The 25,053-nt window shown below is 39.3% G+C and overlaps 2 protein-coding genes across 2 annotated transcripts in view; one reads left to right on the top strand and one right to left on the bottom strand.

Moving 5' to 3' along the window:
• The window catches only part of LOC103208151 (DNA excision repair protein ERCC-5), a 114,429-nt gene extending 113,054 nt beyond the window's left edge, over positions 1 to 1,375 (bottom strand). The window contains exon 1 of the mRNA XM_042782697.1: positions 901 to 1,375. Within this exon, the coding sequence (XP_042638631.1) occupies positions 901 to 1,375 (475 nt within the window). The remainder of the gene's footprint in view (positions 1 to 900) is intronic.
• A 7,152-nt stretch (positions 1,376 to 8,527) lies between these two features.
• Positions 8,528 to 20,296, top strand: POGLUT2 (protein O-glucosyltransferase 2). Its single transcript, XM_007953825.2, has 10 exons — positions 8,528 to 8,709; positions 10,075 to 10,280; positions 12,078 to 12,283; positions 12,437 to 12,514; positions 13,630 to 13,802; positions 13,924 to 14,161; positions 15,747 to 15,956; positions 17,527 to 17,616; positions 18,996 to 19,103; positions 20,279 to 20,296. Exons 1-10 carry the CDS (start codon positions 8,528 to 8,530, stop codon positions 20,294 to 20,296), a joined length of 1,509 nt encoding a protein of 502 aa, XP_007952016.1.
• Positions 20,297 to 25,053: the final 4,757 nt, after the last annotated feature.

The raw sequence follows: 25,053 nt of genomic DNA, 5'->3' as shown, positions 1-25,053 counted from the left end.
TTCCAGCCAAACAAAAGACAGGCATATGAGTTGAACATTTACCTCAGGTAGATACACTCCTTTGAGAGAACAATCATGGGAGAAAGAAGGTCTGTTTATGCACAGGGAGACAGCTCAGGGGGCAGGAGTGCATGCAGAGATGGACACTGGGAAGAGGTAACTATGGGGAGGAAGTGGAAGGGGAGCTGTTGCATTGTGGTCAACTGTCATCAATGACATGAGACAAAATGTATTGAACTGCTGTATAGAAAGTGAATTTGCTCTGTAAATCTTCACTCAAATCACAATAAAAAAAAAATAAAGAATAATAGAGTCTGCAAAACACCGCATAATATGGATGAACTTGGAGGACATTATGCTGAGTGATATAAGTCAATCACAGAAGGACAAATATAGTATTAGTTCGTTGTTGTGGAGGGTCAAGGAAAGGTTTATATATGGAGGGAAACTTTGGTGGTTGCCAAGGGTGGGAGGGGAAGGAAGGGGAGGAGAGGGAACACTGAAAAAAAAAATGCATTGACCCATGTCACTTTAGTGTTGTGTATTTCACTGTACATAAATTATGTTTCATTAAAATACATTTTTTTAAAAAAGCTACAAAATCGTAGTATGTTATTCCAGCTAAGTCATTGATCTTTTCTTCTCTGCATTTCAAAGAATTCTTAGATTTTTCAGAGCTCTCAAAATACAAATGCTATACTTGAAGTTTCCAGGGGCAACGTATTAATAAACTAAATACTCCATTTTTAGTTTTTTTCTTTCTTTAAAACTGTAATAATAAGATGACAGCAGTGTTTCATATGCAGTATTATAAATGAAAAATATGGTTTATATCAAGTTTAAAAAATAAACAGTTTGCTTTATTATTTTCACATGTGAACTTCATGGCTCCTTCCTTACCTGATTTATGTTTCAAATTTGTGGTCACCTCATCAAATTCAGATTTGTCAATTTCCCAGGCAAGAGGTAGCTTGCCCAGGCTACTGGATAAGTTTTCCAGGCTATTTTCTTCATTATAGATTATTTCTGATGCACTAGTCGGGATGCTAATATATCTTGATGAATTATTTCCAACAGATAGGGAGGTACTATCATGGAGGCAAGAAGAGTGTGCTGGATTTGGAGTTTTATAGACTGAGGTTGCCTGGTTGAGAAAGGCATAATCTGAACAGATAGCATAAATTTTTTCACGAGTATGAGTCACTGGACAACTCCATGGATAATGACCATCTCCTTTAGGACCCAAGGGTGCTCCTGAGCCACTTGTGCAGAAAGATTTTACAGCATCTTGTAGATTCTCTTCAGGAGACTTTCTTTCAGGTTTGTGCTGACCATTTTCAGAATCATTTGACCTTTCTGTTTCCACGTTAGGCATTGAATGAAACTATAAAATTTCTGCTACTAGGAAGAAGCTGCAACTCTTTCCGCCTTTTGAAGAACAACTTTGAAAACTGTCACATTCTACAAAACCATAAAAGCTGCAAAATGGATTCCTTAGAAGAGAGGGAAGAAAAAGAAAGATCAACAATCCACAGGACACACAAACAGCACTAAAAGTATATCAAATGTCACTCATGTGCCATCATTCAAAAAATATTTATTTTATAACTACTATACCCACATGGGGCCTTGGTGGCACAGTGATTAAGCACTTAGCTGCAAATCAGGTCAGCGGTTGGAAACCAGCTGCTCTGCAAGAGAAAGATGTGGCTATCTGCTTCAGTAAAGATTTAGTCTTAGCAACCCTATAGGCAGTTCTACTCTGTCCTACAGGGTTGCTAGTAATCAGAATGGTGTCAATGACAATGCAGTGGATTTATACTCACATGGGGGTCACCATGAGTCAAAATCGACAGGAACTAACAACAACATACCTACAGCGGTCCCTGAATAGTGCAAGCCGTTTGTGCTGACTGCTAACCTTAGGATGGCAGTTTGAACCCACTGAGCAATGCTGTGGAACAAAGGCCTGGAAATCTGCTTCTGTAAAGATTGTTGTTGTTGTTGTTATGTGCCATCGAGTCGGACCCAACTCATAGTGACCCCTCCTTGGGTTTCCGAGGCAGTATCACTACGGAAGTAGATTGCCCCATCTTCCTTCCAAGGAGTGGCTGATGGGTTTGAACCACCACCAAGAAAATCCTACAGAGTTCTACTCTGTAGCATATAGGGTACCCATGAGTCAGAATCCTAGCAACAGGATTTTTAGCTTATACTTTCAGTCATCCCACTTTCTGTCTTAAGAAAAAAGCTCTTTATTTTAAAGTAAAATAAATAAGGAATATTATTTTAAAAGTATAGGCAAAAAATACATAATGAACAATGATTATGTGCTTAGATCATCAAACAATAAAGAATTTAATTTTCTTAAATATCTGTCACCTGACAAAAAACAGGCAGGTTAATCTAGATAGTCACTACCTTCTGATCAGTTTCAGAGGAAAAATTGTTTTTCAAGTCTAAACTGATTTCCTGCTGGATTAAGACAGCAAAGTTTAAATAGCACCTAAGGGTATTCAAGGAAGCCAAAGATGTACATAAAAGGAAGTACCTGATGAATGCAATCATTGCAGGTAATCTAGGAGGCAACCTGACACAGGTGTCAGAGCAGAGAATGACGTTGGGAAAGGGCTCTGTTTCACAGGAACTTAGCCACAGAGCTGTACTTCTAGAAATTCAACCCACACTGTATGATCAAGTATGATTTTTATCAGTAATTATCTCTGCCCATTTACCTACTTAAACATTAAAATAAAAATAACTTTCATAGGTTGCAAAGTATGATTACAAAAAAATCAACATACAAATACTGAATGTTAACAGCAACCTATGACTACACCTATAAGAAATAATTCACGAAAAAGCATCTTGGTTATCCTGAATCTGTGAGAACAAAGTAACAAAGTACTGTAATTTAAGTAGTTCATGTCATTTAAGGAAGCAGAGCTCCATACAAGGGGGACTCTACAGATCATAGACAAAGATCAATTTCCCTTATTTTTAGAGAATGATTTCTCTCCATTTAAAACTTCCCAAAAGTGGTTTTTGTTGTTTAGTAATCTGTGCAGAGATTTAAGTTATCTCCAGGAGTGTGGCTGGGTAGATGTTCATTAATTACCACCAGAGATGCTTCAGTTCAGATTGGAAACTTTCTTTTTTGTGTGTATGTGTGTGTAAAGAAATTTTAGGAGCAGGTAGAGCAGCTCTCTAGACTAGTAACTTTTATGTTTTCTCCTTACTCATTTCATGGTCCAACAGTGATGTAGAAGAGGCAAAGGGAAACTCAGTACCTAAGGTGGTAGACCAAGCTCTTTTTTATTTTATTTATTTAGAGGATTCAGTTTCTCTGCTTCTTAGTAGATGTCCTAGAGTACCATTTTCTACTTCTTATCTGTTATCATCAAACCTTTCTTTCTCTAAAAGCCAGTGTAGTGATTAGAGATATTTGTGGTATTGAGGCTGTGTGGGTGGGTTATGAGTACAGTCAGGAATGAAAGACAGCATATGGTAATAATGAAGGCTACAGGAGAGTTAGATTTGGGGTGGGGAGAGGGGATAAAACTGTTCCAGGTTCTGCCCTTTCATATTTCCACCTCAAAATTAACTTCTGCGTTGACATAGCTTCCTTCCTCAAACTGAACGGAATATTGCCTGTCAAACCAGCTCTGTGTGGCAGACTGGGGATTTTATGAATTATGCTCATTAGAGGAGTATTCTTCTCAAAAGCACAGACTAAAATAAAACACTTCATTTGAGTATAAAAGTTGGGGCTGAGTTTCCTGAAAGCTAAAGACAAGGAAAACAGCATTAGTTCAACGAAAGGAAGTGTAGCAGTCTACTTTTGTTTACATTTTGGTTTGTTTTTATATTACGGTCACTGAACAAGAATGATTCATTTGCAATTTTACCAAAATATGTCGTCATCAACCTAAGGACTTATTTCACATTGTCAATAAAAACCAAGAGTAAATTTGTAGTAATAAGTAGCAAAATTTTCTCATTTGAACCATTTTTGATGGAAATATCACTTTGAAGATTTGTGTAATATTTATAGATTCTGTAAGTAAAATATATTAGAGGGAAACTGAAAAGCATTAAAAGCACTAAAATCTCATTACCCAAACAGCTCCTCTTTCCTTCTATACTGAATGTCTGACTCATGTCTACCCTTCCCAGTACAATTAAACACTATAAGGTCAGGGATCAAGTGTGCTTTGCTTACTGTTCACGCTCAGTGCATTGCTCAGATCTCAGCTTTCTTGAACTAAGCATAATTTATTACTAATAAAAAATCATGGATCAATTAATCTATTATATTGTAATCACAGGCTCAGGAAATAATGATAGAGATGGGTAGTTTACCCCTCCAATAAACAGCCTGCAGCTTATACAGCCTTGTCACATCTTGTATCTCCTTTGTCCCTATTTTTATAAACCATTAACAATTCCATTTACCGTCCTAACTCTCCCCATCCACCCTCATGTCTTGCTATTGCTAATCTGCCCTCTGCATGGATATTAGAAAACAAAGCTTACTAAATACATTTAATCATATAACTCCCCTGCTTAAAACCGCTCTGCTCTTAGAGCAAAATTTCAACTCCTTGTCTAGCCCCATGAACTACCTTTTAAACTCCACCACATCTCACTATCTCCCCTTTCCCTCTAGATTCAGGTACACTGACCTCCTTTTGGTTCTTTGAATGCTTCCCTCTCCCACTCACTCCCCTTTACTTAGTTAATTGCCATTTATCCTTCAGAGCTCTGGTCACCTTTACCTTGGGAAAGGGGGGGGCATTCTTTGCTGCTCAAACAAGGTAAGGTCATCCTGTATACATATATACTATATATACTTAGGTACCTTTCCTTCACAAGTTTTAACCCAGTGCCATAGTCAATTCCAACTCATAGCAACCCTATGGGACAGAGTAGAACTGCCTATAGGGTTTTCAAAGTTTAAACGTTTACTGAAACAGGCTGCCACTTCTTTCTCCATGGGAACAGCAGCTGCTGAGTTCCAACTGCTGACCTTTCAATTAGCAGCTGATTGCTTAACGACTGTGCCACCATGGCTCCTCTCACAAGTCTTGTTGTTGTTGTTGTTATGTGCTGTCAAGTTGAACCCGACTCATAGCGACCCCTCCTTGGGTTTCTGAGGGCCAGTATCACTACGGAAGTAGATTGCCCAACCTTCCGAGGAGTGGCAGTGGGTTTGAACTGCCAGCCTAAGTCCTACTAGGGTGCAATTTTACATTTATGCGTGATTGCATGAACTTCCTGCAAGTCTGGTTTTGATGACTATTGTATCCCTAAGTGGGGTCTTGGTGATGCAGTGGTTAAAGGTTTGACTGCTAACCAAAAGGTGGTTCAAATCCACCAGCCTCCATAAGGCACTCCGGAAAGATGTGGCAGCCTGCTTCCTTCAAGACTACATCTTTAGAAACCCTATGGGGCAGTTCTACTCTGCCCTATAGGGTCACTAAGGGTCACCATCAAGTGGACTGCAAAGGGTTAGGTTTGGTTGTAGCCCCAGGGCCTAGCATTTGAAGTCATTTCATTTAACAAATAGTTAATAGCCTACATCATGCCAGGCACTATATTATAGGCAATGAAAACCCAAACTCACTGCCATCTAGTTGATTCCAACTCATACTGACCCCCTTTGGGTTTCTGAGGCAGTAAATTTTTATGGAAGTAGATTGCCCTGCCCGGTATTCCTTCCCCCGAGTGGCTGGTGAGTTTGAACCGCCAACCTTTTGGTTAGCAGTCAAATGCCTTAGGCCCTATGCCACCAGAGCTCCTTAGGCAATGATTAGGAGTCTAAGTTTATTTAGGAATCCCTCCTGGTTCTCACCTGAAGGTAAGCGAGTTATTGTTATATTGAAAGTTACTGCTAAGAATTATTGAAGGACTTAAGTCTCACCTTGATTTATTCATAAAATCCTGTCACTACCAATAGAAATATTTTTTTAAATTATGCTTATACGTAAGACAGAATTTTATAAAATGACAAGCCTTAAGTGCTCCACTGGAGTAAACGATTTACAGAAGTCCTCAGAATGAATTATTCTGTAGAATAAATGTTCCATTTTTAAAGACAGCTTGTATATTTTTTAGGTTATATTTTAAGTCCATATTTTTAAGTATCTTAGAGAAGTAAACATTTTTTAAAAATCTGCCTTCCACATATGACAACTATTATTACATATTCTTACAGAAAACAACTGAGGTACAGGGTCAGTTAAGGACCAAGGACGAATACTCTCTCCAAGGGCAAGACCAAGAACCCATGAGACCCCAAGTGTTCTTCCCTCAATTCTTCCCAACCAATCCCCACCCTCGCCCTCCAAACCTCTTTTCTTCACCGGCATACCGAAGCCCCTCTCCCGAGAGAAGCCGCCAGCCTACGAAAGGATACCGGGGTGAGCCCAGTGCATCACGCGAGGATCAACCCCAAGCTTCAGCGGAAGCGAGGAGAGTGCCGCACCTCTGAGAAGATAGCGGCGCGGCCGCAGCGCGGCCAGGCTAGGAGACCGCTGGAGCAAGAAAACCAAAGGCGGCGCAGGCCGCTCGCCGCCAACCTAGTGCAGAGAAAACGCCAGTTCGGCGATGGCTGGCTGTGCCCCCGCCCCGCGCCTCCCTCCCGACGGCGGCGCACCGCCAGCGAGCCGCGGCCTGGGCGCCCTTGCCGCGCCCCCACCTCACTTCCCGGGAGGCGGGCCGAGTTACCTCACTGGAATGAAGGACCCACTAAGGCCTCTTTCACTCCCTCCCTTCCCGGCCGGAAGAGGGAGTTCTACGCGAGAGGGAAGAGGCGGAGGCAGGGGTGGGGAGGTTAGGGGCAGAATTTCCTTGAATCCGCCAGGGGTATGCTCCCAGGCGGTAAAGTTGCCTGGGCGGGTGTGACTAGAGGAGAGTTACAGCACCAGGGTGAAGAGAGAAGCCCCGGATTCAGGCTTTTTAATAAACGATTTGCTATCGTTAATAAGGATAATTGCAACAATTAAAATATAAAACTCCTGCCTTGGTTTCCGGCCGAGCCTGCTTTGGATTACGGAGCCAGCCACACAGCCCTACACGGGCTGTGTTTTTCGGGCAGCTGACGAGGGCCAGAGATAGGAGAGGGAGGCGGCGGTTTCGGGTCCAATTCCGGAGCTGACCCGGAGGTGTTCTGCGGCCTGCTCGCTCTGCAACCCCTTCTAGTGACAGCCCTGCCTGGTGCGGGCGTGTGGGGGCGAGGGACCGCCACTGTGTGCTCCGTGCTAGAGGCCTTGTCGGGTCTGGCTTGAAGACGGGCGCGTGGACAGGAATCCCCAGTATTCACAGGATTGACCCGGGCCCTCCAAATCGAGCTGTGTCCTTAAGTGGACTCGTCTTTTCTTTTCCACTCTGCAGCCTAAGCTCTGGAGATCTGGACTTGGCGTTTCCCCTTACTTCTTGCCGGGGAGGAAGAACACAAATGCAATAGCCCTCCCTTGGGACAGCCAAAGGGCTCCGAAGAGGAGGTGACCCCTCAACAACCCAGGCGGGGTTTGAGGACCTAACAAGGAATGCGACTTCAGGCACGGCCAGCTTGCACCCCCAGCTTGCCCTGCGGGGGGCCGGGCACGCAGAGCGCGCTCCCAACTGGCCGCGCCTCGGACCCTGCCCACAGCCCGGGGGTACCTCTGCTGCCAGTCCGGCGCGGATGGGTCTTTGCGGTTGCACCAGAGCCAAGCACGGTCCGGGGACTAGGGCTTCCAGCCTGTGGATAGTACACCGACCCCGCCCGCGCCGCGCCGCCAGTTATCCAAGCAAGCCAGGATAGCACCCTAGAATGGTCGTGCCCAAGCATCAGCTGACAGATAACATTTTACAAAACATTTTTTTCATCATATTTTATACCTGCCCTCTGCTTGTGTGGAGGATATGGTGACCAAAAATAAAATCTTAGCTGTGCCTTCAGACCTACGTGCCTCTCTATTGAGTATCTGTAGTACTATCCGTGCATCGAAACAGGTCGTTGAAAAGTAAATAAATCAGTGAGAGCTGGGTAAAATCTGGCAGGATTTCCGCCACTTCAGTCGCGAACTACAAATCCCAAGAAGCCCACCGCGCCCCAGACGCGTGTCCACTCCGCCGTCCACTTGGAGAAGGCCTTACTAAGCTTAGCCCTGACACTCGGGCCAATCGCCTTATCTTTCACCTTGGTTTGGAACCTGAGTCGGATTCGCCCCAAAATGATGTTGCCGTTGCAGAACTAACAAAAGTTTATCTTCCTCTCACAGAAGAGGAGCAGCGTGGTTCTTGTCCTTTTCAGCAGACCTACTGGCATCCTCAACCTGAACATGTCAACCCTCCGGTTGTGATTTTCCTGGAGTAAAGTGGAGATCTGCATGCTTGCTCTTTGCACATTAAGCGACACTTCTGCCAGCTGTGTTTGCTGCGGTGATTGGCAAGCTTGATCCTGTCGAAGCCACGGTCGGTCCTGTCTACATCCTACACGTTTTTCTTTATCCGTAAATCATTTCGACAGTACGTGTTGTAAATGTTCAGCATTTTGCTGGTTTACTGCTTCTTTCTGGGAACAATTCCAGCGCTTGCCGGAACCGGCGGAGAGCGGCAACTGAGCCCTGAGAAGAGCGAAATATGGGGACCCGGGCTAAAAGCAGATGTCGTTCTTCCCGCCCGCTATTTCTATATTCAGGCAGTGGATACATCAGGGAATAAGTAAGTCGAGAAACGGCGCCCTAATCGTTTTGTATTGCTGTAAAAAGCAATTTTAAAGGAAAATGTTTCTGTTCAAGAACTCCTTTCTCCATAGCAATTCCAATCCTTGGGTATTTGGGTGCCATCCACATTTGGTTGTGCCAGTCTCCCCTGTCTGGATCAAATTTTCACGATAGCTTTAGAAATAATTCCGAGATGGCTCTTGGCTATTTTGATAGCGACTCCTACATTTCCAGGGAAAAACAAAGCCCCTCCACTTTGCTGAAAGTACTATTTCTAATTTATTTTTGCATAAACAGTTATAAGGAACTTACATCCAATAGTTGGAGCTCTGGTCACTTGACTGCTAACCAGAAGTCTGGCAGTTCAAACCCACCAGCCACTCCTCGGAAGGAAGATGGGGCAATCTACTTCCGTAGTGATACTGCCTCGGAAACCCAAGGAGGGGTCGCTATGAGTCGGGTCTGACTGGACGGACATAACAACAACAACAACAGTTAGATACAGGGTTGGTTATCTGACTCTGGTGCTGTCCTCTGTTTTCAGGTAGACATCTACAGGTAAGCATATTTTAAAACTCAAGGAGAAAAATGAAGCATTATCTGAAACTTTAGCGATTGGAAGGAAGCAGCAAAGTATGACTCTCTTGTGTTTATAACAGGTTTGTTTACTTCTGATAAGTTCAATATGTTAAAATTGTACTAAAAATTTGATTTTATAAATCGCACACTTCTGAAATAATTGCCTTTTTATTGATAAATATCGACCATGTCTCTTTGGTATAAAACAAATCTTAGGAATAATACATTTCCAAAGCAAAAAAAAAAATAGAAAGTTTGTAAATTTTGTCGCTTGGCTATAAAGAGTACGCTTGGGAAAACTAAATACCATATCAATGGGAAGAGTACTCATTCCAACAAAAATAAACATACTGTGTTCTTAGGATGACAGTCCAGCCATATTCCAAAGCTGAGCATGATTTTAAGAATCATTTAGCTAAATTTCACAAAAGAACATCATTATCTTTGGAGGCACCGTTTGATCACACATTTCCAAATGTGATGGGCATGAAATAAATAATAGGTTGATAAGGAAATTTTAATATATGGAAAGTGTAAGTATGTTTTATAATTACATAAATTAATAGGTTAACATTCCTTTGTGATTTTCTAATGATACTTGACTTTTTTTTTTAATCCCTACAATCCATCATATTCGTTCTGACATTAAAATCATAAGAGAGCAAACAAGCATACGGTAGGAGGAAAATACCAAGCATATGGTAGAGTTCTCAGACTGGAGATCATAATTATGAGTTTGTCCTTAATATAATGTATATTTATATTTTATCGTTTCCCATCACAGATTCACATCTTCTCCAGGCGAAAAAGTATTCCAAGTTAAAATCTCAGCACCAGATGAGCAATTCACTAGAGTTGGAGTCCAGGTTTTAGACCGAAAGGATGGATCCTTCATAGTAAGATACAGAATGTATGCAAGCTACAAAAATCTGAAGGTAGAAGTTAAATTTCAAGGTCAGCATGTGGCCAAATCTCCATATATTTTAAAAGGTAAATCGGGATGTAATTTTAAAGCAAAAGTATTTGCATACAATAACAGATATTATTCCATCTGCAAAAATAACAGCATGTATTTTTGGAATATTTTTCTCCTACTTAAAGAAAAAGTAGAAGTTCTTTATTTGTAAGCTAAACTGAGTCCTGGTAAAAGAGAGGAATTCAAATTTTGGACAGAAATTATAATTGTCTAAAGAAGAATGAACATTAATAGAGAATTTTCTCCCTTTAGGAAGAACATTAGTGAGACCAATCAATGTATATATGTATGGCCATATATGACACTTTTAACTGCAAGTGTAACTAATAAGTGTTACTGAAATTTGGTAGCTCACTTCAGGAAGGAAAAGGACTAGAAGCAGAGCTAGTGCAATGTTGCCTGTTGTTTCCACCTTCCTTCCAATACCATTGATTCCAGAGAATTCTTTGTTTTCTTATGTGGCATGAGAGGATAGCTTTGTTACCTAGAGCCATATCCTCCCCTCTCAGAGGAAACAGCACCAAAAGAACAGTGGAGAAATAGTGCTCTAGAAGAGAGGCACAAATCTTCCTCCTCCCCTCAAGAAAAGTAGATACTTTTAAAAGTGTCTAGATTCCTTTTTCCTACATTCCATCAGGATCACATGGTATAGTATAACCTGATAAACCTTAAAGGGGCCCTGGTGGTGTAGTGCATAAGGCATTTGACTGCTAAACAGAAGGCTGATGGTTCAAACCCACCAGCCACTCCTCAGAAGGAAGATTGGGCAATCTACTTCCGTAATGATACCGCCTCAGAAACCCAAGGAGGGGTCTTTTGAGTCGAATTGGCTCCATGGCAGTGAGTTTGGTTTTTTGTTTGTTTGTTTGTTTGGGAAACCTTAAAAAGATACTACATTTTCAACTAGTGCTTGGGTCAGATGGGAATCTGAGAATTATGGAAAAGAATGACAATAAAATCCCAATTCAGATTGTACTATATTAGTGTTATTTCTATAAACATAAAATTAACTCATTTAGAATAGTAATGAAATGGACTGTCTTGGGGATTATTGTCTTTATAATTCTTTTTTTAAAAAATAGCAAACATAGTATTTGTTATGTGTTTCAAGTTGATGATGATTTATCATATTGAAAAGTACCTTAGACATTTTTAGAACCTGTTTGTATAATAGATCATTTTTCAGTGAAGGTATTAATTTCACATCATTTTTGTCTTTCATTAAAACAGGCCTACTCCTCTGACATCCTTTTATCAGTGTTTGCTTATTCCTAAGTACTTAAAATATTAAAATATTTAAATAATAATGAAATACAATATCTACTATTGTAAACTATTGTTTTCTCTTAAAGGAGCCCTGGTGGCATAGTAATTAAAATGCTCAGCTGCTAACTGAAAGGTCAGAAATTTGAACCCACCACCCACTCTGGGAGAAAGATGTGGCAGTCTACTTACATAAAGATTTACAGCCTTGGAAACCCTATGAAGCATTTCTCCTCTGTTCTATAGGGTCACTATGAGTACTAGTCAGGTCGACAGTAGTGGGTTGATTTGGTTTGGTGGCTTTCTTTTAAGTTCATACAAAGTGGGCCCAATTAGGAAAATATCACAAGATGTCACTATGAAGATCTGTCACGGTAGAAGGCTAACTTACTAGTGATTGCCAATGTAATGGAAAATTTCTATTTTCATCAAAATACTCATCCTATCTTAGGCCAAATCTTGTGGGTCCGTATGATAAATATTTGTTATGTATTTCCAGCGTTGAGTGAAATTGTTACTGCTAAACATCATTAATTGTATGTAATTAGGGCCGGTTTACCATGAGAACTGTGACTGCCCTTTGGAAGATAGTGCAGCCTGGCTACAGGAGATGAACTGCCGAGAAACTATTACTCAGATTCAGAAAGATCTGGCACATTTTCCTACTGTTGATCCAGAAAAGATTGCAACAGAAATCCCAAAAAGATTTGGACAAAGACAGAGCTTGTGTCACTATACTTTGAAAGATAACAAGGTATTTGTTTTAGTTGATTTTTTTTGAACATTTGGATATAACTAGCTAAATAGTTTTATTAAAAACCATTCTAATGAGGATCACTGTGACAAGCCTTTCTTTAGTGAAGCCTGTCAGTACTTTTAGACTAATGTAGATGTAAATTATCTTTAGGTTTACATCAAGACTCATGGTGAACATGTAGGTTTTCGAATTTTCATGGATGCCATACTACTTTCTTTGACTAGAAAGGTAAGTATATATTGTTTCCTAGTTAAACAATTTCAGCCCACGTTTTACAATGTACTTTGTCAAAATAAAAATAATAACCATATCAATGGTTTTCTGTTCTAGAGTCTCATAATACTGCTCTGAATGTTTATGTCATGTAAGATACCTTATAGAAGAAAATACCTGATAATAAAATTAATTTTGATACTTAGCCTACATTGAGTCCAAAAAAGGTTTGCCTTATTCTGAATCACGTTTCTTGGTACAATGTACTTTAGCAGGGTTCTGGTAGAGTACTTCAACAGTAATATTAAAATGACATATGGAAACCAATATTCTTACCAATTGTGCAATAGCTATTTATCAAATAATCATTATTTGTGTCTTGATTGAATTACACATTGAAAATAGTAGTTTCTTCTCAAGGTTGCAAGGTGTTTCAGTCAGTGAATTCTGAATGTAGGTAACTCATGGCATCAATTATCATGCCTCTTCAAGCTGAGATACCAGACTGCTGGCAAATTTTACTTGATTATCTCTGTCAGTCCATAAAAAAGAGAAATGTTCTTCAGGACTCTGGTTTTTCAAGATTCTTCACAGACTGACCAACACAGTTCTTGCCTAAAATATAAATCTCTTTTTATACAAACACTCCAGGCATTTTTCATGGCTAGCTAAAAGAAGTTGTTTCAACACGTTCATGTAATTTGTCTGTAGAGCAACATAGGTTGGAATTTAATAGTGCTGGCTTTGGTGTTGAGCTTCCTGCAGTTAAATCCTATCCCCACTGTCTACCAGGTGTATGTTTTTGAAATGGAAGCATCTGGCTCATTAATAAAAAATTATAATTAGAGTCCCAAGTGCTATTCTTTGTAATTATTTTCCTTTCACTCTTGGATCACTTTAAAGTCTCTTGGCAGTATTAGAGTAGAGGTTACTTTTGCCATTTCTTCCCTTCTGTAGCAAATACATTGGTCAATTGGGCACTATATTCTGAAAAGTTGCCCACTCAGGTAATTATCATTACCTAAAGCTAGTAAAGTTGGCCTTTCATTTGGTGGTAATTTCTAATTTAATTGATAAATGCAAAATATTCTCCAATGAAACGTGAATAAACTTTGTTTTCTTTTTCCTAGGTGAAGATGCCAGATGTTGAGTTTTTTGTTAATTTGGGAGACTGGCCTTTGGAAAAAAAGAAATCCAATTCAAACATCCATCCTATCTTTTCCTGGTGTGGCTCCACAGATTCCAGAGATATCGTGATGCCTACATATGACTTGACTGACTCTGTTCTAGAAACCATGGGCCGGTGAGAGACAGATTACAGTTGACCCAGAGCGTTGGTTTTCTTTCCTTGGTGAGTTCTTTTCTAACAACATTTGTGATGTGAAGGTTTGGGAGGAAAATCTGTTGCACTTTCTGTCTTCTAGAGTAAGTCTGGATATGATGTCTGTGCAAGCTAACACGGGTCCTCCTTGGGAAAGCAAAAATTCCACAGCTGTCTGGAGAGGGCGAGACAGCCGCAAAGAGAGACTCGAGCTGGTTAAGCTCAGTAGAAAACACCCAGAACTCATAGACGCTGCTTTCACCAACTTTTTCTTCTTTAAACACGACGAAAGTCTATATGGTCCTATTGTGAAACACATTTCATTTTTTGATTTCTTCAAGGTAGGACATAATCAGTGGACAATCTTTTTTTTTTTGTTTTTCCACATATCTTCATTTATGTGAAAATGGCACTTTGGGGGAGGGAAGTTGAGACCTATAAATTATAGAGACTAGAAGAGGGAAGCATAAAACTTGGTGAATATTAAGGGATGGGAGTCCCTAGGCTTGATTTGGAAACCCGGCACTGTTATCAGTACCCAGCACTAATATTAAATACATATTAAGGGCATTTGGGACCTGGGTAGGGTGATAATTTTTTTTCCAACTAATTCTCAAGATAAACAAATTTCATCTCTAAATCCTCTTTTGTTAATAAGTACATGTAAGTCATTTTACAAATACTTTTCTCTAGAACTATAACAACACAACATACTAAATATGCTATAAATCAGGTGTCTCTTTTCAGGCCTTCTGGTGGAGGAATAAATTGAAACCCAAACAAATATTTTGCCTGAGATTTCTGGAAAAAAGGGATAAATTTCTGTGTTTGTGAATTGCTCATGCTCTAGGGAGGACACTTTTTTCTGAACTCCATTTTTCAAGCAGGAGCACTACCCTGCTTGCTAGATCATTGAGTGGTTTTTGAAGCCCCATATAGTTGAGAGGAAGGAGGACAAAGAGTCTTTAGTATATTATAACACAAGTGATTAGCGTGCTCTCCGTCCTGTACATGGTTGGATTTTCTTTTGATTAAATGGAATACAGAAAACTTAATGCCATCAAATCAATTCCGGCTCATAGTGATCCTAAATGACAAAGTAGAACTGCTTCATAGGGTTTCCAAGGCTATAGATCTTTATGGAAGCAGACTGCCTCATCGTTCTCTCAAGGACCAGCTAGTGGGTTTGAACTGCAGACCTTTTAGCTAGCAGCCCAATGCTTTAACCACAGTGCCACCAGAGCTCCTTTATATATGGATTTAAATAATGCCATAAATTGTCAATATTTTTTCTATATGCATATTTCAAAGATTTTTGAAAGAAATGGCTATATCCAAAGAGAGCTGGTAGAGAGCCTGCCTCCTCACAGGTGTGTTCTATGATTTCTTTGCTTTAGTCCCACCTGTTCCATTTTCTACAGCTAAAGATTATTGATTATTGCAGTTCTATGAATGTCTTTATTCACAGATGTTCTTGCCATAGAGCTTGTTAATTTCCTTAAAATGTGTGTAGCCATCTGGTGTTAAAAATATACAGTTAACATGGCACAGAATGTGACATCATTAAGTTTGCACTTGTACTTAATAAAGTAGCAGAGGAGTTACAAAGTCAAAACTAAATATATCTTTCCTTATGTTGTAGCCTTGGGAGAACAATTTTATTATTTTATTGCCTGCTTCACTGTTAGAATTGTTGTCTCCTTTGTGGTATTTAACTCACTGCCATGGAGTAGGGGAAGGTGAAAATGAATATTTAGCTCTAGATCAACATGTTACATGATAACACTTAAAAAGGCAGAGAGCAAAACCTGACCAGTTTGTATCTGGGTGTGGTGAGGGTTCATATGTGGTAAGAGGAGGAAGACAAAGAAAATGGAATAAAGGAAATTTAATTGAGGTTTTTATACCTTACTGCTTGTTTTGCAGCATAAGTATCAAATAAATATTGATGGCACTGTAGCAGCATATCGCCTGCCATATCTACTGGTCGGTGACAGTGTTGTGCTGAAGCAGGACTCCATCTACTATGAACACTTTTACAATGAGCTGCAGCCCTGGAAACATTATATTCCAGTTAAAAGCAATCTGAGTGATCTCCTAGAAAAACTTAAGTGGGCAAAAGATCATGATGAAGAGGTAAGGTCAGTCTCCTAGAAGGTACTTTGCTTACACTGTTACACTCACACCCATTGCCACTGAGTTGATTCCAACTCATAGCAAGCCAATAGGACAGAGTAGAACTGCCCATAGGATTTCTAAGGCTGGAAATCTTTCCAGAAAGAGATTGCCACACTTTTCTCCCACTGAGCAGCTGGTGGGTTTGAACCACTGACTTTACAGTTAACAGCTGAGAGCTTAACCACTGTACCACTAGGGCTTCTACATTGTACTGGTACCCCAATATCAGGTTCATTTTTAAAGTCTTGTACTTGGGACTCTTTTAAGATCTTCAGATAAAGAATCTTACGTCTCAATGGGAAGCCACCTTCCTATGGAATAAAATCACATTAATTCTCCTCAGAGTGAACACAGGCATTGGGTCTTAGATTAAACTGTCCACTATGCATATGAAACAAAATACTAAACTTTTATTTTGATTTGCTCTCTCTTTGAGTCAGGTTGTTCTGAGCCTCAATCATTGCCCTTAATAGCAAATTTGAAAATTAAGATGGAAAATTCTGTCAGGAAAAGTAATTAGTTATGCTATGGGTTGTGATAAGGGATTTCATGAAACTAACACTCAGGCTAAGTGTCTCCTGAACATTGTTAAAAAGGCAGAGAATTAAGCATCATCTTGCATTTACATTACTCAATATATACATTTTCTCTCTAAGACAGGCTTAATCCTTGAAAGTTTTTTACTCAGTTCTGTTCTACTGTCCAATATAACTTCTCAAACTTTACAGTCTTAAAACCTCTCTTTGATTTGGACAAAAGTTAGGTTGAATATTCCCATTATCACATCAGACTATCCCGAAAGATAACTTTTCCATTATTGTCCCATTATGTAGGTGTGCTTATATTTATATATAAAATAAACAAGTAGAATAATTAAATTATAAAAATATATTTTATATATAGTATTCATTTACTCTCAGGGTCAGTTTGCATGTATCTGTTTATTAGGTCCTAGTGCCAACATAATAAATTACCACAAAATGGTCGGCTTAAAACAAGAGAAGTTTTTTTCTCTCACAGTTCTGGAGACTAGAAGTCCAATTCAGGGTATTATCAGGGCCATGGTCTCTCTGAAGACTGTAGGGGAAGATCCTGCCTCATTTCTTCTAGCTTATGGTAGCCCCGGGCATTCCTCAGCTTATGGCCACATAACTCCAGTCTCAGCCTTCGTGGTCATGGTGTTCACCCTTGTGTGTCTTTTATCTTCTTTTTATAAAGACACCAGTCATGTTGGAATTGAACCTTCCCCCCAACTCCACTATAATCTTATGTTAACTAATTATATCTACAAAAGCCCTATTTTTAAATAAAATCATATTGTTGTTGTTGTTGTTGTTATTGTGGCTGTTATGTGCCATCAAGTCAGACCTGACTCGTAGCAACCCCTCCTTGGGTTTCCGAGGTGGTATCACTACAGAAATAGATTACCCAACCTTCCTTCCGACATATTTTTTTTGGCAGATACAATTCAAGTTGGGTCTGGGTGGGAAACACTCTGTTTCGTTAAAGATTTGTCTTTCCCTTATAGGCAAAGAAAATAGCCAAAGCTGGACAAGAATTTGCAAGAAATAATCTCATGGGTGATGACATATTTTGTTACTATTTCAAACTTTTCCAGGTGAGTGTTTTCCAAGAAAAAAAAAATATATAACTTGCAGTTGGACATGTCCTCAGGAACAAATAATATTTCCCTTAATTTCTGAAAGTATATTAAGGTGAGGAGATATAAGTACACCTCTGAATGAAAATCGGGGACAAATATGAAATACTAATTAAAAAATTATTGTAAAGCAAAGATTAACTAGTGGAGAAAACTATAACATCAAGTGAAAAGTATTATTGTTAGAACTGTGTGGTATATAGGAGTCCTGGTGATGCAGTGGTTTAAGCTCTTGGCTGCTAACCAAAAGGTGGGCAGTTTGAACCCACCAGCCTCTCCCTAGGAGAAAAATGTGACAGTCTGCTTTTGTAAATATTTACAACCTTGGAAACCTTATGGGTCAGTTGTACCTGTTCTGCAGTGTCACTATGAGTGGGAATTGACTTGATGGCAACGGTTTTGGTTTTTGGTTTATGTGGTATATTGTTAGAAAAGTGATATGTAATCCTGCAGAGTTACTGTGCATGGATTCATGTTGTTCTCTTTATACAGTATTCCTCCTGCCTTACCAAGTGTTTGTCTGAACAGTGCAAATTATGTTTGGACCTGTTGTGCTGACCCCAGATGAACCATGATTTGTCTTGGATGTTGTTTTTCATGGACCTAACCATGTAGGAATTGTAATCAAACATATCTGACAATTTAAAAGACTTTAAAATAGAATTCAGTAGTAATAAACAAGTATTTGCTAATAATGGCACCAGATCTAGATTAAGATTTTTATCTCGGAATTACAGATATTGAATCTCATATTTTAAGTTCTGTTGTAGAATAGAGTTGGCTTATTTATGATCTACATTGGGCTTCCCATTTTTTAACCTTCTCTAAGGGATGATATAAGGGTAGACAATGAATTATATCAAGTGAATAAACCAGGAGGAATTACTTCTTGAGTGTCTATAGCTCTATATGATAGTACTCACTCGTTGAACTAATGTTTACTGAACCTAAGTACACAGCATAGTTCCTAACACAAACTAAGCACATAATAAATGAAGATGATGATTGAGTTTGTGCAAGCAATGGTGGAGGACTATAGTCTCTGTCCTCAAATTGTCAGGGAAGATTGTATCCACACTTATTTTCATTGTGAGACACAAGGTGGTTAAAACAATAGGAGTCACATAAATTCAGGATGGAATAAGGAGAATTCTGTTAGGAATTCAAAGGTAAGCTGCCTCTCAGAAGCTCTGTATTAAAGGGAAATGGATAATTTTAACTATCACAAACTTGAAATATATAAGTTAACTGAACCTCATGATAGCAAATTTTAGAGTATCTAATTTGATACATACTTAAAGCATTGTGTAAGGAATGCTTTGGTATTGTTTCCATAGGCATATGCCAATATACAAGTGAGTGAACCCAAAATCCGAGAGGGCATGAAGCAAGTAGAGCCACAGACTGAGGATGACCTCTTTCCTTGCACTTGTCATAGAAAAAAGGTAACCAGATCTGACCTCTAGTCAATGTCCAAGTAAGAACAAACATTTATCTAAAAGCATGTTCATCCCTTTCATCATTCAATTGGTCAAGAAATATTTGAGTTTCTCCTGGGACCTCCAAGGAATTCAGTCTACCAGAGAGACAGATGTAATAGATAATAACAATGCAAAAGAAAGGGTGCTAAAATGCACCTAAGTGAGAAGACGTAGTAGCTCCCAGCAGAGTTGAAGAAAGTCTTTTTTAATGTAAGAATACAGATCACATGGTATTCATATCCATGTGTATCATCTGCTATCCTCATCACTCTGTGAAGTAGGTTTGGCAAATTTCATTATCCCAATTTAGAGATGAATAAACATAGAACCATGATTATTCATTTTATCAGGTTATTCATTTAAAAGCAATCTCTGTTAATACCCCACTACATTACAGTTTCATTTACAAAAGTCAGTTTTACATATGCACTTATAAGGCTAAAAAGGATCTAAGAGATTATCTAGTAAACACCTTCATTCACCAGTTAAAGTCAGTAACAAAACAGGAATTACCAAAGTTGAAAGGTACTCCCTCACAAAGTTAGTGATTTGGTATCAGAATATCTGTCTTGATACTAAGGACCCTGCATAGGTTCTCTTCTCTACTGCTGTGGTGGCATAATGCCTAAGTCATTTGCTAACCAGAAGGCTGGTGGTTCAAACCCACCAGCCACTTCTCAGAAGGAAGACTGGGCAATCTACTTCCATAGAGATACCGCCTCAGAAACCCAAGGAGGGGCTGCTATGAGTTGGAATCAACTCTATGGCAGTGAGTTTGAGTAAGTGATTTTGAGGAGGTACCATATCAGAGTATTTTCTAGTCATTAGAAGTTAGGGGCCAGAATGATAGCTTTGTTTATTTCTTATTCATTGTCTACTCTAGCCCTTCACTACTACCATTCATAACACAAAGCTCTTTACAGTAATGTAAGTCCTTAAATGTTCAAGTTTCACATGAAACACAGTATGATTTTACCCTTGGGTGATTTTGATCCTATAGAACTAGTCCTAAGTTGTAAAAGCCTTTAACAGTAACTTGGCTTTTTTGCTTATTCATCTGTAAGTGGAAAATAATAGATTAATGTCATAGTCATATAAGACTTCTTGATGGCTCTAAATATTTTGCTTCTTAATTGCAGACCAAAGATGAACTCTAATATGGAAAATACCTTCCATTCAGACCATGGTGCTCTGAAGACTCTTCTTAATTGAAAAGAAGAAGAATGTTTTTTAAATAGTAATTCCACAGACAATATAAAATCTTCTGTGTGTATTTGGACTTTTAGGAAATGTATCTTCTTATGCAGTATTCCCATGACGCTTCTTAAAACACACATTTAGAATTTTATAATAAAACCACCTTTATTTTAAAGTCCTTTGTTTTGCTAATTATTAGCTATGTTTAGACCATAATCCATTGCCATCAAGTCGATTCTATCTTATAACAACCCTACAAGACATAATAGAACTGCCTCATAAGGTTACGAAGGCTGTAAATTTTTATGGAAGCAGACTGCCATGTCTTTATTCCATGGAGCGGCTATGAGTTGTAATCAGCTCAATGGCAGTGTGTTTGGTTTGGGTTTTGAATATAATTGAGAGAGATTACACATTTATGGATTGGCAAGATCAATGCTATCAAGATGGCAATTCTCTCCTGAGGAGATTTACAGATTCAGTGTAATCCCCATCCAAATACATACACACACATCTCTTTTCTGTGGAACTTCACAAACTTTTTCTAAATAATTATAAATAAAGTACCAAGGAGCTCTTGTGGCATAGTACCTAAGGTTGACGGTTCAAACCCATCAGCCACTCTGTGGAAGAAAGACTGGGCAATCTACTTCTGTAAAGATTTACTGCCTGGGAAACCTAAAGGGGGGTCGCTGTGAGTTGGAATCTACTTGATGGCAGTGAGTGTGAGTTTGCTTTCTTTCTTTCTTTTTCTTTTTTTTCTGAACAAAGTACCAAGAATACTCTTGAGGAAAGATGAGTTAGGAGGACTTTCTCCATTTACTTATATATCAAGACTTCTTAGAGAATTCCAGTGTTTAAAACCACTTGATACTGGTGCAGGAATGGAAAAAAAAAAAAAAAAAAAATAGAGCAGTATAAGAGTAGTGATGCATATAGAGGCAACAAAAGGCAGAACATAGTATTTGTAAATAGCAGATGCTTTCTGTTTTATATTTGTAATATAAACGTCAGCAACTAAAGTAGCAAACTAATTATTACTTCCTTCACTCAGGATCTGATAAAGCATTAGGCATTATAGACAAAAACTAGCAACTCCCAAAGTTTTCTACTACTATTCATTGCCATCCAGTCAAACTTGACTCATAGCACCCCTCCTTGGGTTTCCGAGGTGGTATCACTAGGGAAATAGATTGCCCAACCTTCCTTCGGAGGAGTGGCTGGTGGGTTTGAACCGCCAGCCTTCTGGTTAGAAGTCACATGCCTTAGGCATCATGCTACCAGAGCTCTTCCAAAAGTTTTAGAACATGTATTTTTCATTGTTCACTTGTTTCTTCACCCTGAGGATGATGCCATGTCAATTCATCACAGTGGCACTGCCACAAAGGGTTGTGTAATTCCTTGGGTCTCAAGTGGCACATTATTACAGTAGGAATTTCTCTCATGTGCATTGAAATAATCACAATCTCATTGTGATTTCTTTTGTGGTAAAAATAAAATGAGTAAGTGCTGACAGGATGGAATATATAACATATCCCAGTCATCCAAGTATTGATGAGACGAGGAGGTCTATCCTAGCTCCTTTTTATTGGGCTGACCCCAAACACGAGGAACAGTCCTATAGGAATTGGCGGGAACTGTGGCGCGCAAAGCAGAGGCGGGTTAGAAAACTCCCATTCCCGGCCTGCCCCGCGGCCCTGTTCGCGCGCCTTGGGGGAGGAGCCGGGACGCGCGTACGCTGTAGCGGAACGCGCTGGCCGGTGCGGCGAGGCGGTCGCTTCGAGCTTGGTAGTTTGCTCCCTGAAGGGAGTGAGGGCGGTTAGGTACACTCGGTCACTTTTCCCTTCTCTGGTAAGTGTGGCGGTGGCGGTTGAGGCAGCCTGGTTGGAGAATGGTTTTTTGAGGGAGTGGTGGCGCGCCTGCCGGCCCCGCCTTGAAGCGTTTCAGGCTCGCGTTCTGCGCCCCTTTGGGGCTGTTGGTCCGGATCCGCGAGGCTTTCTGAGTTTGTTTGATGCCCATACGAATTAGGAGGGCGGAGTGTAGGGAGGAGTTTAGACTCGGAGTGGAGAACAGGTTCAGCATTTATATCCACTGACTGGATCTAAAGAGCCTCGTAAATTTGAGAGATTCGATCTCGGGCCCCTCAGGAATGACCCACAGCATAGCCCTGGCACATAGACATTTGTTAAATGAATGGAAGAGTGAATAAATAGGATTCGCAAGTGCCCCTTAGTTAATCACAAATTCCTATGAGACATCATTTTGAAATTTTACTTTCATTAATTGATGGTGTTTTTTTACCCGTCCAAATTACAGACTTTCTGGAAGAATCGAACTCTCTTAGAATCTGTTTGTCCCATGACTTCCAACATAATGGTGTAAGTGTAGTAGATGATGCTTTTAAAAACTTTTAATTGTAGGTTAAAGTGCAGATGGCATTTTGATTCCTTAGCGTGAAATGTAATCTCTTACTCTGTTCCAAACATTAAAAGTAGTAATAAAAATAATTAACGCTTGCAATGGAACACTACTAAAAACAATACATATATTATCATTTACTTATCACAGCATCTGTGTAAGGTTAATGTTATCTCCATTTACAGTTAAGGACATTGAGGCTGAGCCAGGTTTATCTAAATGAGAGCTAGAGATTTTAATCTATATTGTTTAGACCAAGTTATTTTGGGATTATATAATAGAACAATTTCAGTGTTTCTGAAAGCCCAATGTGTTTGTACCACACTTGAAAAACTAATTGGTCATCATGAAATCGAGAGGGGAGTAGTTTTCCTGAAAGAAAGAAAAAAAAAAAAGTTAAAGAGTAGTAGAGTATTGTAGGTTAAATAGTGGATTGAATCGAATACAGGCATCTACTTTTACTCCCCCTTGAAATTTCACTAAAATATAGTAAAGAGATTTTCTGAGGGCATAAATCCACAAGGATGGGTAAAATGGAAGCACTAAAATATTGAGCTTTAGAGAGCAGTTGTCTTAGCAAATGTTAGCTTAAATCTGAGTCAGTAGTGAGGAGTGCTGCAGAACAATTTTATGTAAACTACAGAATCGTCAAAATGCACATAAACCTAGTCTGGAACTAAGAATGCAGATAGTGGTCCTGGGGAATGATTGTGTGTGGAGCCGGGAGTGTTTGTTTAAGGATAATTAGGTAAAAACTATTTGAGAAATACGTATCTAGATTCTCTTAACCTATTTCACACTTTTGGTTTACTGCCTTTCCCTCTGTAGTAGTCTGGTATATTCTCTTGAGAAAGTAAGAACTGGGAAACTCCAGGCACTATTAAATTGGGGGTTATGTTTATGAAAACAGGGATTAAGTTATGTTCACTGAAAGCTCAATTTCATCTCCCTTCTCTCACTGGACTTCCAGAACTTTTGCAGCGAAGCTAGTACTCTTTACAAAAAACCAAACCAAACTCACTGCCATCGAATGAGTTTCATAGCGATTCATAGCAACCCCCATAGGGTTTCTGAGGGTGTAAATGTTTATGGAAGTAGATGGCCCAGCCTTCCTTCCGCAGAGCAGCTTCTGGAATGTAAGAACCCCGCGGGCGCGCGGCGCGCACACACGCGCGCGCGCACACACACACAGAGACAGCAAATTCTTGTTAATCGCTGTAATTGTGTTCTATAAAGTCCTTGGGAACAATGAATTAGCAAACATGGAAACCTTAGGGGAAAAACAGGATTTTGTACCTGCAAGCTGCTGCTCACGTTTTCATCGACTAGTCAACATAGTTGACTAATGTTTTTGGTTAAAGACATTTTATTTAATATGTGTTATTGATTCATTAACAGTGATCTCACAGCCAACAGCACTATAACTCATGCCTGAATGATGCTCATCTAACTCATATTTGTTCTGTAAGGCACATCACAGCCTTCTTACACTGTGGATACTAGACAGGGCTTCAGCGCTATACATAGGGGCCATTTAAATAGCAAAATTACTAACAAAAATGTGAAAAACATGGCTGTAAGTATACCTCAAAAAGAATCCTTGTTTATAGTATAACAGCTGAAACAAGAAGGCAAGGCATTCAACCTTAGGTGGGCATATGTGTTTAAACTGGTTTTTTGTTACTCTGTGCATATTATTAAATGACCTAAAAAGCACCATGAGTATTGATTTTGGGGTTAAGAATAAATTTAGCAAATAAGTAAATTCACCAATACAGAATCTGCCAATAATTAGGGTCAACTGTATATGAAATGGTAAATAATAGGCCAGTCCCACTTGTTGCTTCTGGGGAGGAAAAGGAACCTGGTGGCTAGGAGAAAAGAGTGTCAGGAAGTTTTACACTATTTACATTTTTGTTCTTTAAAATTTTGTACCGTTTACATTATTCAGAAATGAATATCCTTTAAAAATTAATTGCACATGAACATACCCTTTCACACAGGAATTCCTCTTACAGGAATTTATTTTATGTAATTATACCAACACGTGAAATTATGTATGTACGTTGCCACTCGTTGCATATTTTTAGAGCAGAATATTGAAAACAATCTCAATGTTCATTAGTAGATGGTTGGTGAAATGTATTATGTACAGCCCTTCCATGGAATTCTGTGCAGCCATAAAAAAGAATGAAAGAAGTTCATTTTATAAAGATACAAGGAAGTCTTCAAAATATGTAACTGAAGAAAGAGGATTCAGAAAAATACACCACCAGTTAGTAAAAATGAAATTTTATAT

This window comes from Orycteropus afer, unplaced genomic scaffold, assembly GCF_000298275.1.
Source record: "Orycteropus afer afer isolate SDZICR_OR568_19922 unplaced genomic scaffold, OryAfe1.0 scaffold00417, whole genome shotgun sequence".
Classification (NCBI taxonomy): Eukaryota; Metazoa; Chordata; class Mammalia; order Tubulidentata; family Orycteropodidae; genus Orycteropus; species Orycteropus afer.
The sequence above is the reverse complement of the archived record's forward strand: the minus strand, read 5'-3'. Positions and strand labels throughout refer to the sequence as shown.

What these genes read in the sequence shown, in the direction of transcription:
- POGLUT2 (XM_007953825.2), top strand. Translation starts at nt 8,528, where the DNA reads ATGTTCAGCATTTTGCTGGTTTACTGCTTCTTTCTGGGAACAATTCCA. An exon ending in TACTTTCTTTGACTAGAAAG is followed by an intron (nt 12,515 to 13,629) that starts GTAAGTATATAT and finishes TCTTTTTCCTAG; the next exon opens with GTGAAGATGCCAGATGTTGA. An exon ending in GTTCTAGAAACCATGGGCCG is followed by an intron (nt 13,803 to 13,923) that starts GTGAGAGACAGA and finishes TCTGTCTTCTAG; the next exon opens with AGTAAGTCTGGATATGATGT.